The sequence below is a fragment of the Nylanderia fulva genome, unplaced genomic scaffold (genome assembly GCF_048542155.1).
Source record: "Nylanderia fulva isolate GAGA-0341 unplaced genomic scaffold, ASM4854215v1 Scaffold520, whole genome shotgun sequence".
Lineage (NCBI taxonomy): Eukaryota > Metazoa > Arthropoda > Insecta > Hymenoptera > Formicidae > Nylanderia > Nylanderia fulva.
In genome coordinates, this window is record NW_028190611.1 from 56,773 (window position 1) to 72,056 (window position 15,284).

General features: G+C 30.0%; 1 protein-coding gene across 1 annotated transcript; it reads right to left on the reverse strand.

Annotated features, from left to right (window-relative positions):
• Positions 1 to 9,155: 9,155 nt before the first annotated feature.
• On the reverse strand, positions 9,156 to 14,883 carry LOC114944559 (uncharacterized). The gene is made up of 8 exons (XM_085487284.1): positions 14,723 to 14,883; positions 12,125 to 12,323; positions 11,876 to 12,002; positions 11,634 to 11,728; positions 11,397 to 11,528; positions 10,646 to 10,860; positions 10,409 to 10,568; positions 9,156 to 10,310 (listed from the first exon to the last, which is right to left on the reverse strand). The coding sequence occupies exons 6-8, from the start codon at positions 10,808 to 10,810 to the stop codon at positions 10,114 to 10,116; spliced, it is 522 nt and encodes a 173-aa protein (XP_085343410.1). The 5' UTR covers positions 10,811 to 10,860; positions 11,397 to 11,528; positions 11,634 to 11,728; positions 11,876 to 12,002; positions 12,125 to 12,323; positions 14,723 to 14,883; the 3' UTR covers positions 9,156 to 10,113.
• Positions 14,884 to 15,284: the final 401 nt, after the last annotated feature.

Sequence of the window (15,284 nt, forward strand, 5' to 3'; positions counted from 1 at the left end):
AAAATACAGTGCCGTTTTCATTAACATTGTCTCCTTTTTTTTTTGGTGTCGTTGTGCTGTGCTCCTTAGGTAATATCAATATTCACTCGCACACCGGTTCGCACTCCGCGTTGCCGCGAATTCGCACAGTTTAAATTTTTTGTTTATTTTAATTAAATAAAATTTTATTAGGAATTTCTTTCTCTCCTAAAATCGTTCCCGAAGTTTCATATTCACCGGAGTATTAACCCTGGCAGAGTGATACAAATGACCCGGTAAAAGAATATTAAAACGTAAGTGAACTTAGCATAATTATTAATAACAACAATTTCGCATTATTATTAGGTCCTTGAATAAGTTCTCGCTGTTTTTTTGTTAAAAAAAACATTTATTTAAAATATAAGGCTTACAATAACTTTACTCAAAGTATTGTCCGTCGCCCGATCTTGATCAAGCAATGATCTCCAATTCTTCGTCTTCAAACTTTGTCGGTGCTCCAGAACGTTCTTTATCTTCAAGGTCAAAGTCATTATTTTTAAAGCGCCTAAACCAGTCTCTGCATGTCGTATTCGACAGAGCATTGTCACCATATGTTTCAACAAGAATTCTGTGTGCTTCAGCTGCAGATTTCTTTTGAATAAAGCAGTGCAATAAAATTCCCCGCAAAAACACTTTATTTGGCACAAAAGTAGACATTTTCGCAATAGGTAATTAAACACGTGGTTGACACTGTGGTAAACTGTATCTACTAGAATTTGAGGTTACATATAGTACTACTTAGCTGATGCGTTTCCGTACGAAATTCCATGGACAGAGTGCCGCTACGCAATCTTTTAAGAAACAGCGAGAACTTATTCAAGGACCTAATAATAAAAATTTAAACGTAAGAAAGTAATATTTATTAAATATTTTATTTCGTTAATATAATTTTTTATTTCTCACAGTACAGAGCGGCGGGGGAAGGAACGTCGAAATACAGCAAAAAGAAGATTCTCAAACCTGGAGCGGTGAGGAAACTCCCGCCAATGCCAAAAAGCGACAATTAGCGGCTACAGGACAAGAGAAAGAAGAAGAAGAAGAAGCGGAGGAAGAAGTAGCGAGACAGAATCAAGAGATAGATGATAATTGTAGATATATAATAATACGATCAATTAAAATTAATATTAATCAAAATTAATATTGGTCGCTAGTGGTGAAAATAAGCTTAAAAAACTTGACTTCGACGTAACTAGCAAATTTTATTTGATTATTTCACGACGTTTCGACCATTTGGTTGTGGTCCTTTTCAAGTGAAATTTCTACAACATAATATTACACAATAGTTTTTAACATACGAAAACTCATTTAAGTGTTAAATTAATAAAATAAATATAAATTTTATAAACATACCCAACTGTTAAGAAACCGGATTCAAATGTTAAAAATGGTTGGACATTTGTAAATACTATTAAAAATACAAGAGTTAATGACGATGACGTAATGATTTCCTTAGATGTTTGTTCGTTGTTTACAAATATTCCAAAAGATTTAGTTTTTTCTGCAATTGAAAGTCGTTGGAGTGACATAAGTCTAAAAACTAAATTTAATTTGCAACAGTTTCTATACGCTATTGATGTAATACTTACTTCAACTAGTTTTCAATTTAACGAGCAGTATTATGAACCGATTTATGGAAGCCCTATGGGATCCCCTCTATCACCGATATTAGCTGACTTGGTAATGGATGACTTGGAAACAAATTGTTTAAATTCTTTAAGTTTTAAAGTTCAGACTTTTTATAGATATGTGGACGACATTTTTGTTATTTTACCTAGCTCTGAAATAAAAGAAATTTTAAGTACATTTAATAATTATCATGAACGTTTAAAATTTACACATGAAATAGAGACCAATTTTTCTATTAATTTTTTAAATTCTACAGTTATCCGCAATGGGAATAAATTGACAACTAATTGGTTTAGGACCTACATGTTCTGGCAGATACATCAATTTTCTTTCGAGTCATCCTATTAAGTACAAAATTAATACGATTTACAATTTAGTAGACCATGCAATTTTACTTTCTAACGAATAATTTCATAATACGAATATTGAGATTGTAAAGAACATTTTAATTAATAATTGTTTTCCGGATCATATTATTAATAAGTATGTAAATAAAAGAATTAATGTACTGAATAACAACAGGAATGTTAACGGTCACAATGCGGATAATAACGACAGTTTGAGTAATGATTTAGATAATAACGTTAATGTGAATTCGGCTCAAGATAAGAATTATGTAATTCCACTCCCATACGTTAAAAACGTTAGCGACAGTATTAAAAGGTCACTTAAAAATGCTAATATAAATGTCGTTTATAGTTTGCCAAAAAAGTTGAATAGGCTGATAAAACGAGGTAAAGATTTAATAACTAATGATATTAAAACGAATGTAGTATACAAGATTAATTGTGAAAATTGTAATGCATCATACATTGGACAAACAAAAAGACATTTATGCACTAGAGTGAAGGAACATGCCAGCAATATTAAATTACATGAGTCTAATCATTCGGTTTTGAGCAAACACAGATGTGATTTTGGGCATAACTTTGATTGGAAATCACCGACAATTTCACATAACGAGGAACATGTAAGAAAGAGAGAGATTGCTGAAATGTTCTTCATAAAAAAGCATGACAATACGGTTAACCTACAGAAAGACACCGAGAATTTGACAAACATTTACGACAAAAGAATAAAGATTGTTTAGTGGCGCGTTTCAAATTTAGTCGTTGACGAAACATCATAACGATGGGACGTGTTCCTCTTTTAACTTTTAACTTTCAACATCATAACGATGGGACGTGTTCCTCTTTTAACTTTTAACTTTCGATTTTAAATAACACCAGTGTGATGTTACGTTAACCTCGGTTTAATTGATGGGTATGTTTATAAAATTTATATTTATTTTATTAATTTAACACTTAAATGAGTTTTCGTATGTTAAAAACTATTGTGTAATATTATGTTGTAGAAATTTCACTTGAAAAGGACCACAACCAAATGGTCGAAACGTCGTGAAATAATCAAATAAAATTTGCTAGTTACGTCGAAGTCAAGTTTTTTAAGCATATATAATAATGTTAGTGGAAAACGTGCGTCGGTTTAGAACTTTTGGTGTAGAAGGGCGGGAAATTAGTTTTTGTATTCAGCCAATACCCGAAGGAGCAAACGCGTATGAGTGGTTAAAAAATGCGTTTCACAAACTCCACAAATACGCGTTGCATTCGTGCGAACCGGGGGATTAAGTTGGAAAGTCTTTCAATTCTGCAAGTTTAACCCGCGACCCCGCAGGTATATTGTTCCGACCATCGCGAGATTTGACTTACGAATATATTTGGGAACTCGTAAGCTCGTTAGCGAAAAGCTGCAGAGGACACGATATAGCGCAAGAATTTAACATTCGCATTTTTAAAGTCACGCCTTTCATTGGTCGCGGACGTAACGGGCTTACGCTTGATGTTATTGCTAAACGCTCCAATTTAGCAATTTCCAATACCGATAATTTATGTCTTCCTCGTGCGCTTGTATCAGCTCTAATTTTTAACAAGCGTGAAAATTTACGCGTGGGAGAGTTACACGCGAAATGGAATGCGGTGAGAAGACAAAACTCGGTGTTACAGCACGAGTTAGCGTTGCAACTTACGAGAAATGTCGATGTCACGATTCCGGAGGAAGTGGAATTGTTGAAATCGAGCGTTTTCAGCAATATCTCGCAAGCGAAAATGTCGCGATAATAATATATAACGACGATACTTTTGATCGGGGCGGTAAATCGCTATTCGATGGAAACGTATTTCTAACCATTCTGCAGCGGGAAATAAAAACTTGTCTAAATCTATTATACCATTCAAATAATAAACATTTCGATGTAATTTTAAATTTAAATGCAGCAGCAGGAGGGCGGGAATTTTGCATTCCGTGTAATTTAAGTTACCGCTCTGATGTGGGAGAGCATCGATGCTCTAATAAATGTCCGCGATGTAACGGAGAGCCGCCGTGTGAGCAATCATTCGCGGATCGTATTAGGTGCGATAATTGTAGACGTGATATTTTCATTCATGCCTGCTTGGAGCGTCATCACAATCACATGGCAAAATCATACAATGGTAAATCACGTCGGAGTGTTTGCGAAATTGTGCGATTATGTGAAGATTGCGGACGTTTGATTCAAAAAAATAAACAACACGAATGCGACACAGCTCATTGCGCTACGTGTCGTCCTCTTCAGCCTTTGAATCACCTTTGTTACATGCTTCCCTTTGTAAATCATATAAATCATTTATTTATATATTACAAAAAATTATACACTAAAACTTTATAATCAATTATATTCATAAAATATTTTTATATATTTTTAGATTATAAATTTAATTATTTTTATTTTGGTAATGTAGCTTATTTTTAAAAAATTATTATATATGTGTGCATGTATGAAAGAATGCAATGTAGAAGAGAGAAAATAGACAGAGAGATTGAGACAGATAGATCGATAGATAGATAAATAGATAGATAAACAGATAGACAGACATATAGATAGATAGATAGATAGATAGATAGATAGATAAGTAAATCGATAGATAGTTCGATAGATGGACAGACCGATTGCTAAATAAATCGATATATATATGTATATATGTGTATATTTACATGTACAGGATGTCCCAAAAAGATCGGAACACTGAAAAATCCCGAAAAGTATACGTTTTACAGAAAAAAGTTTCAGACAAAAGTTGTAAAAAATCTATTAATTGATCTTATCAGTTTGACCTTGGATTGCGTTACCAAGGTCAGAAAAAGGTCACTTTGAATTTCTTAGATGGAATCCTAGATTTTTTAAATAATAATCCTTAAGGTTGCCAGTAATAATTAATAAAAAACCACTCCTCAATGTTTAAAGTCGACCAGACTGGCAATAATTTATTATAAATAATTATTTGAAATACAACAACGTTTCGGCTGTCATTGCAGCCCTTTTCAAGTACATCTATAAAAAGTTCCATCAAAATAATTATAATTTAATACACTTATTCGCAACAATTAATTATACATTTAAAAACAAAAATGTGTTACATACCAAATTTAAAACAGTAAATCAACTTCTATGCAAACTACCGACAATGTTAACGCTTGTTTTGATGAACAATGCAAGACTGACAGAAGTAAGCACATATTAAATAGATGTTAACTGTTCGCAAGAATCTTAGTCACTAAGCTTTAAGAAGATAGAGACGAAACTAAATGTGTCTTTCGTAATTTAAATCGTCATAATAAAGTCAAATAAATAAAAATAAATAAATAGGTGGATATAAAAATAAAAATAAAATTAAAAGTAAAAATAAATATAAAACGACTTAAATAACGTCAAGAACACGATCATAAATCCCACTGAAATTCTCCGTATCTTTCTGTAAATTTATTTTTTGTTTTTAAATGTATAATTAATTGTTGCGAATAAGTGTATTAAATTATAATTATTTTGATGGAACTTTTTATAGATGTACTTGAAAAGGGCTGCAATGACAGCCGAAACGTTGTTGTATTTCAAATAATTATTTATAATAAATTATTGCCAGTCTGGTCGACTTTAAACATTGAGGAGTGGTTTTTTATTAATTATTACTGGTAACCTTAAGGATTATTATTTATTTTATCACACCGTGACCTTACTATGGTGGTTTTACAAAGAGGATATTTTAATTACGTGACGGAGAAATTTAGTATGCAAATGTCGTTGATGCTAAAATCTTGGATCAAGACGAAGAAGAACATATGTAAATCTTATCAACAACTTATATTTTTACTCCGGTGCAGACGGATGGATATTCTACCTCCGCATATTAACAACAACAATACAGCAAGTAAATCAACTATTTTTCACAGCAGAAATGTTACACTTACATGGCTACATCTCCAGCATCGTAGCAAAATTGCGTTATTAAACTTAGAGATTAAAGATATTAATTGTAAATTACGTGCGTTACGTGTCAATTTGAATCATATCGAAAAGCGATTATTTGATAATTTACCTTTTGAGTTTGTCGTTGGCTTTTTTGATCACAATGGGCATATCATTCATAAATATAATAATAGTGAGAAGCGGCGTCTAAGAAGCAAATTTGAACACATTTGTCGCAAGTATTATGGGGTTCGGAATCCATTGATAAAAATAGATTACCGCAAATGGATTGTGAATATCAGCAATCGTCGCGTTCCGGATTCGGTGATGAGGTTTCTCAGTTTGGGTGATAAGTTTGGCGTACCCATTTGTAGAAGTAATAAAGATGATAGGAAAATTTCTGCATTAGAAAACATAAAGAATATTGAAGTTAATCATAGAAAGTTTCCCAGTGACAACCTGGATAATTTGAGATTTTCGATAGCGAGTTCGGTACACAAGTTTTTGAGTAAACAAAAACATGTATGTTACATCGATAATTACATTTGTAATAGATACTCCGACTGCTCAAAATTTTTGAAATCTAACAAAAATATTTTTGCAACTAAAGCTGATAAAGGTCAGGTTACTGTACTGATGGACCGGACAGACTACGTTGAGAAAATGAATTTTTTATTGAAAGACGATTCTACGTATAGATCACTTAATAGGACTCCGCTGAAGTCACTGAGCACGAGGGTTGCTAATTTATTAAAATCTTGGTTAGATAATAAATTAATAGACGATAACACATACAGACAATTGAGGTGTACGAATGGTAATTTGCCTCGTGCGTATGGTTTACCAAAGATTCATAAGGTAGGTTACCCTCTCCGCGTCATAATTTCAACTGTAGGAAGTCCTATTTACAACATAGCATCCTTTTTGAGTGAGATACTACAAAATGCAGTCAATAAACCTCGATCTCATGTCAAGGATAGTTGGTCCTTTGTGGAGATTATTAAAGACAGAAACATCGACGACAGCCATGTTATGATTTCGTTGGACGTGACTTCACTTTTTACTAACACCCCTTGGGAATTAATTAAAATAGCAATAGAAAACCGATGGGATGACATCTCACAATTTACTTCGTTTAGTCTTGCGCAGTTTTTACACGCCATTGACACGGTTATGCGCTCAACGAGCTTCGTTTTTGACGGAAAATTTTACGAACAGGTTTTCGGTTCTCCGATGGGGTCTCCATTGTCTCCGATTCTTTCTGACATTGTTATGGACGATTTGGAATCATACTGTTTGCGTCAATTGGATTTCGAACCCTATTGTTATTTTAGGTACGTCGATGATATTTTTTCAATTATTCCGAAAGGAAAAATTGAGGATATGCTTCGTGTGTTCAATGGTTTCCACACTCGACTTAAGTTTACGTTCGAACTAGAGAAAAATTGTTCTCTGAGTTTTTTGGATACGAACGTTATACGTATCGGTGGTAGATTGACGACTAATTGGTACCGAAAGCCTACGTTTTCAGGCCGCTATATTAATTTTCTGTCAAATCATCCTATGAGATATAAAATTAGCGTGATTACAAGCCTAGTTGATAGGGCTATTTTACTCGCTGACCCTATTTTTCATGAAGAAAATATTAATTTAATCAAAAGAATCCTTATTAATAATTGTTACCCGTTAACAATTATAAACAAAAACATCAATAAAAGACTTCGAGCGATTAAATTTGGCGGTAATCTTAACTCGCCCAATCGAAATAAATTTGATACGCGAAATTGCATTGTGTTACCTTACATTAAAGATCTTAGCGAGAATATTACGCGTTGCATCAATAAAAGTGGAATTGATGCTTTGTATACTGTCCCAAAAAAATTGGACACGTTGATAAAAAGAGGTAAAGATGGGATCGAAAACTTAAAAAGAACTGATGTTGTTTATAAAATTGATTGTGCGAATTGCGATTCGGCTTATATAGGACAGACAAAGAGACATTTAGAAACGCGCATTAAAGAACATAGATTTAACATAAAAAAAGACAAGACATTGCATTCTGTCGTTAGTTTACATCGGACTTGCAACGATCATGAGTTCCGTTGGGATTCTCCGATGATTCTGCATGAGGAAAAACAGACAAGAAAAAGAGAAATTGCAGAAATGTTTTACATAAAAAAACAAGGAAAAAGTATTAATTTACAGAAAGATACGGAGAATTTCAGTGGGATTTATGATCGTGTTCTTGACGTTATTTAAGTCGTTTTATATTTATTTTTACTTTTAATTTTATTTTTATTTTTATATCCACCTATTTATTTATTTTTATTTATTTGACTTTATTATGACAATTTAAATTACGAAAGACACATTTAGTTTCGTCTCTATCTTCTTAAAGCTTAGTGACTAAGATTCTTGCGAACAGTTAACATCTATTTAATATGTGCTTACTTCTGTCAGTCTTGCATTGTTCATCAAAACAAGCGTTAACATTGTCGGTAGTTTGCATAGAAGTTGATTTACTGTTTTAAATTTGGTATGTAACACATTTTTGTTTTTAAATGTATAATTAATTGTTGCGAATAAGTGTATTAAATTATAATTATTTTGATGGAACTTTTTATAGATGTACTTGAAAAGGGCTGCAATGACAGCCGAAACGTTGTTGTATTTCAAATAATTATTTATAATAAATTATTGCCAGTCTGGTCGACTTTAAACATTGAGGAGTGGTTTTTTACTAGATTTTTTATTACATATTTTTGTAGCTTATCTAGAGAGCTTTCCAAAACACTAATAAAATTTGGTTGGCCAAACCAAAAGACAACTTAAAACGAGAGTTAAAGAACATGTAAATAATATAAAGTTAGATTCGTCAAAACACTCGGTCATCTCGGAACATATTTTTAATTACCAACACTCATTTAATTGGGAAGACATTAAAATTTTAGATTCCGAATCTAATTTTCAGAAGAGAAATGTTTCTGAAATGATTCATATAAAGGAACAAAAAAACGGTCTAAACTTAAAAAAAGATACCGATATGCTTGACGAGTCATATTTTGACATTCTAGAAGAATTGTCTTATAAATAAATAGTAATAATAATAGGAGTCACGGTTTGAATTCGACACATCATATTGTGACTCTGTATAATGAACACATTGACTTGGCGGAATCTTGACTACTCATCAATTTAAGTAAGCAATTCTAATCATAATCAAGATCTTTCACATAAAAAATAACTTATTAATATAAATTAATATACCAAAAAAAATAAAAATATACTTAGACAAACACGGTGAAATACACTACAATGATGAACTTACTCGGAAATATGCTTGATGATGGGGACTAACTTTTTGATGCTGGATAACATCTAATTGTTTCAATTCTCATATCAAGCGGTTCTGACGATATTTTCAACTAACAATGTTCAAAAGGATTGATGACGTGGAATGGACTGTCAACTTGTTCTACTAACAACAGTGAGCTCGTTTACATGTTTTTTGACATAATTAAAAAGTTTACCATCTCAGTTAAAAAATAGTTAGCCGATTAGAAACAATATCTATTTTAATAAATGATATAAGCGTAACCCAATTTAAATTTATTGACTCATCAAACCAAAGGTTCATTAAAAAATAGACTCTAATGCGTAATATGTCATAATTTTACTTAAAAGAATTTTTTTATTGTTTTTTATATTTACTGAAGAAGGCTGAGGTAACAGCCGAAACGTTTATTTTTTATTATCATTGTATTTACTAAGAAATAAATTAATTATGTGTTGACATTACATCTCTCACTAATTTAATATGCTCGTTATAGTTGGCCCTGTCTTTCTAAATCTTAATTTTATAATATTACACGAGCCTTGCCTTTAAATATCTAATTGTATTCTTTATTAAATTTCATAATGTAAATATAACAAGTGTACTTTATAGTATTGTACTTTTAAGTATTTAGATACTTTTGTGCCTAATGATTCGTACATTAACTTAAAGTTTTGTACATACGTTCCCGCCTTCTTCTATTATCGCACGATGATTGATGCATTCGCTGCAATCTAACCGTGAGCAACTACATAATTTCTTGTAGAAAAGTCAAGCACTATTTTATATCCCTTCCATCTTATTGAAATAATTATTACATAATAACCGTGCTATAATATTTGCATCATGCGTCGCTCTAGTGCACAACGTCATTTCCCACAGTATCATTTGCATTTTCATTTTTATTATTCTTGTTATTCTCTTCAGTGTTATTCTTATTTTTATTCTTGTTATTTCGACGATTTAACCGCAGATTTGACTGTCTGAACCATGCTTTTAAAATTTCTTCGAATTGTGCCTCTGTTATGGTGGAACAAGTTTTTTTTATGGTATCTACATACAAATAAAGATGAATATTTATTAGGTAAAAAATAAAATAAATAAAAAAATAATGTATAATATATAAAGAAATAATATTGTATGTAACTTACTTTTCATGCACATAATTAGTTTCAAATCTTTTAATGTAAAATTTTGTTTGGCTCCAGTCCAAGAGCATTTTGTAGCTAGATTATTCGTAAATAATTTCTTCAATGCCCTCTTCATTGCATCCTTTTCAGTCGTGCCACCAGTCATAGTTAACATATTGACCTAAAATATTACTTTTGTTAATCATATTTCTAATGCGTATTAATATCAAATTAAAAAAGTAAAAAAATTATACACACCAGCTGTGATTGTGCCTCCTCAGATACTAGTATAGTTTCAAAATTATTTATATCTTCGAGACAATCCATTGGTAATGGTGGAAGCAAATTGTTATTACGATGAATATTTATGTTATTATTGTTATTTTCTAAAATATTGAAACGCTCATCTATTCGTCTGCACATTAATTTTATTTCAAGTACGTTTCGTAATATGGAATTTAGAGTTCCAGTAGCTGTAATCCAAAATAAAAAATGATTTTTTATCTATCTTTTTCTTTTCCTAAAAATAGTTTACAAAAAGTTATAAAGGGTGTATACATATATATATATTTATATGTTTACAAGGAGCAGTCAATTGTAAATTGAACTTTTTCCACAACTCTATAATTCGGCCAAAATATTTCCAACGCATACAGTGTGGAAATATTTTAGCCAAATAAAAAGTGGAAAAAATATAACTTATATTTGATTTAAATTATATAATTATTGTGCACACACATAACTTTATTTAATATGAATAAAATATTCTTTATAAATAAAATTTTATGTAAATAATTATTAACTTTACTTAATATGAATAAAATATTCTTTATAAATAAAATTTTATGTAAATAATTATTAATACATGTAAATTTTTTTAAGAGTAATAATTTTTGTAAGAATTATTAAATAAAGTTATTATATATGTGTGAATGCGCGCGCGTGTATATGTGTATGTGTGCATATGTGTATATGTATGTATGATGCATGTATACGTGTAATAACTTACTATGATTGTCTATAGGAATAACATCTTTTGCAGGAATAATATTGCTGTCTTCTGCTTGTATAACAATAGGAATTTCATTTATGTCCAAGATTTGTGTATCATTATCATCAATATTTTGATTAATATCATTATCTGAAAAACACATTTATTATAAAATTTTACTTCTTTATTTTTTAATATATTTAACTATAAAGGAAAAAAATATAAAAAATAAAATGTAGAATTTCGTGATTATACCTTGTTGGTGTAAGTTTTCATTTAATTCGGGAATGGAATCACAATCGCTGATTTTATTACTTGAGCTACTATTATGGTAGAGCTATCTGAAATATCTGTTTAGTATTGTTTAACATTATGTAGAAAATATCTTAATATTATCTTATATGAAAGTAAAATAACATCGAAAAGAATAATTATATTCATTTATCAAGCTCAAAGAAATAATTTCCAATAAATTTTATTAAAGAAAATTTTTATACCATTTTCTTTCGAAATGCGATATGAAACTATTTTCTTTCGAAGTCCACGACCTAATTGGGATTCTGATTCGGTATTGCTTTTTTCTTCCATTAATCTCTTCTCTTTCTGGATAGCATTCATATGAATCTATGAAAATTAATTTTTTCAAGATGTTATTAATATTTTATACGCAGTATTTAGCCTCAGCTAAATTTATATGTTTATATACATATACGATTATTAATTATGCAAAAAAATAACATGCTTACTATATTTAGCAATTACAATAACCGGGTGAATAATCCAGTCATTCTGTGGTTTTTTACATTTTATGATGCAATTCCGTGTATCCTTTTTCGGCCAATATGAATATTTATCATTTTCTTTTAACCATGTACTCGGGATCACAGAATATGTTTCATCGTCTTCTTCGTATTCAGTATTAAATCTTACAACTGAATAAGGTAACTGCAAACAATAAAAATATTTAAAAACGTTTGAAAATGTAAATTTTAAAACTTTAATTATACTTAAAAGTTTATTTAATCATACTTAACCTAGAGATACTCTTTATATAACAATGATGATAAATGTTACCTTAAAAGACCAGAGAGAATAACTACTAATGTATTTTTATTAAATTACTATTAAAATTTTTAATTTGCTATTAATTATAATAAAATTTTATTGTGATTAAAATTTTACCAAAAGTGACATATTTAATTCAACATAAATTAAATAAAATTTATTACGTTAGTGTTATTGCCAAAATAAGTTATTTAAATTTTACATGTATGAACATAATTTTAGTAATAGATATTACAAATTGTTGTGTAATAATGGAATTACTGCAAATTTATTATCCATTGGTAAAACTAAACATTTTGCTTTAATATCTTTATAATCGAATGTTGATGTATTTGATGTTTCATGTATATCAATGACTTTTATAGATAAATTAAATGAAGACTTTTCTATAAAATTGAATATATTTTGGAAAATTTTTCCAACTATTTTTATATCATTATTTTCATTTTTATAAATATTAGAAATAAGCATATAAGTAGAATTTTTTAAAAGGACACAGTTATTTCTTTGAGCTAATGATATTGTAAAATTTCCAAAAGAAAATTTTTTGTAATATCTATAAATTTTTCCACCTTCATTAATTATTAAAGGTTTGTCGTCTTTTTCACATAAATCAGACTTGTTAATAGATGTTAGAAGCTTTCTATTTTCAACAACTCTATTATATTGTATATTTGTTGTAAAGGATACCGTGAATTCTTCATTTTTTTTTTATTTGACTCATATAGCTTTCAAATTTAAATGCACTAAAATTATCAACTTTTCCAAATGACAAAACATCGTCGCAAAGATGCAAAAGATTATGCACATTATATATAATATATTCATTACCATATATTTTCTTGTACTTTTCAATAAAATATCGAATTAAAGATTTTGCATATGCATTAAGCCTGATGCGCTCTGATGAACATAAAATTCTTATAGCGACATGTAAACACAAAAAATGTTTATATTGAATTTTAGGCAATTTTTCTCTCAATGCAACAGGACCTGTATATAAAAGAAATTGTCTAAATTCTGTTGCTTTGCAATGTTCTACATCTTCTATAGCTCTTGGTAGACGACAAAACTCCTCACAGATATATTTTCGGAACATCTTCATAATTTTTGATATCGATTTTATATCATGATCCTTTAATTTTAACCGATTATTTCTCTTTTTTCCAATCCAAAACAATATAAGTGTTTTCATTATACCAAGGCAGACTAAGTGCATGTATGTAATCAAGCGGCACATTACTAATTAAACCGATTCCTATTTTTTCTAAAGAAGTGGAACCTTTACGATGTTCTTCTTGTAAATGTAACGCGAAACTTTCACCAGTTCTTAATAAAACATCAAGTTCTGGAAAAGTCATTCTGCCTCTAACAAATTTACCTTTTTGCGTGCATTTATTGCAACCAAAATAGCCTGTATGAGATTTTATTGATAGAACAAATGCTAAAGCAGGTGCATCACAAATAATTTTTGTTAATATTGGTCTAACAATCTTATTATTTATATTAATACCATTTTTTCTTAAAAACAAATATTCTTCCACAAATGCTTCTAAAAAATTCATTACTGTCTCTGGTTTTTTAAATCCATAATAAATGCCAACAATAAAAGATTCTGAAATTTCTAATAAATCAATTGACATTAAAATAGGCCAAAATTGACTCTTTGATGATTTGCTCAACGGTAAGCCATCAATATTAATTGTTAATGGTAGAATTTCTAAATTGTCTGTTAAAATATTCTTTATCTTTTCAATTATGCCTTTTTCAATACCTAAATGTATATATGCACCAGGTGGCATATTTATAATATTACATAATGAAGGAGTTTTTAGCAATGTTCTACAATCTTTTGGAACAGGCAAGTTTTCTGATTTCATTATTGATAATAACTCATTTGCAGAATTATGCGAGATATTATTTGTAATAATCCAATGAGCAATCTTATCTGCTAAATTAATGTTACTCTGCGATTTAAATATATCTTTATCAACATTAAAATGTATTTATTTATTTTCAGAAGAGTTGCAAACTAAATTAATAGTTTTATATTCATCATTGGTACTACTATTGTTGCAAACTAAATTATCTTCATATCCATCAGTACTACTATTATCTGTGTTTAAAATATTTTCATTATATGTGATGCAAAATTTAATTTAGTAGGGATTCTTTCGTAGATAAAAATAAACTAATTGTTTCTCTGAAAAAAGAGAGTTTTCGTATTTATTTACAGTTATTGAGTGACACTATTTACATAACTCTTACACAACTCTTACCTGAAAAAAGAGAGAAACGACATTTAAGTTTATTTAATCTTATTAATCCTTCAGCTACTATAAACAAACCACTAACAACTTTTATATCAACTATTCTTTCCTAGCCTTATACTTTTCGAGCACGTGGCAACCGCCTTCTCTCCCATCTATCTTATCTCTCGTTATCCACTCGTTATTTACTCTACCGACCATCGTTCGCGGGAATATTCAATCTAAAGAATATACATTTTCTTTACATATATTCTAATTTATTAAATTTTTCACTATTAAAAAAGTGCTGTATTTTATTAACATGAGTAGAGATACTAGGAGAGTTCTAACTCAGGGGCAATGAGGGGGGTGCGGGGCGGGGGGGGGAATCGGGGGCGAGGGGGGTGACGTCACGCGGGGTAGGGGGTCTTATCAGTAGATAAGCTTATCTTTTGTTTATAAACATATCAGATAACCTGATAAGGGGATCATGTTACCTGATATATTTATAAACAAGATAAGATAAGGGGATCATGTTACCTGATATATTTATAAACAAGATAAGATAAGGGGATCATGTTACCTGATATGT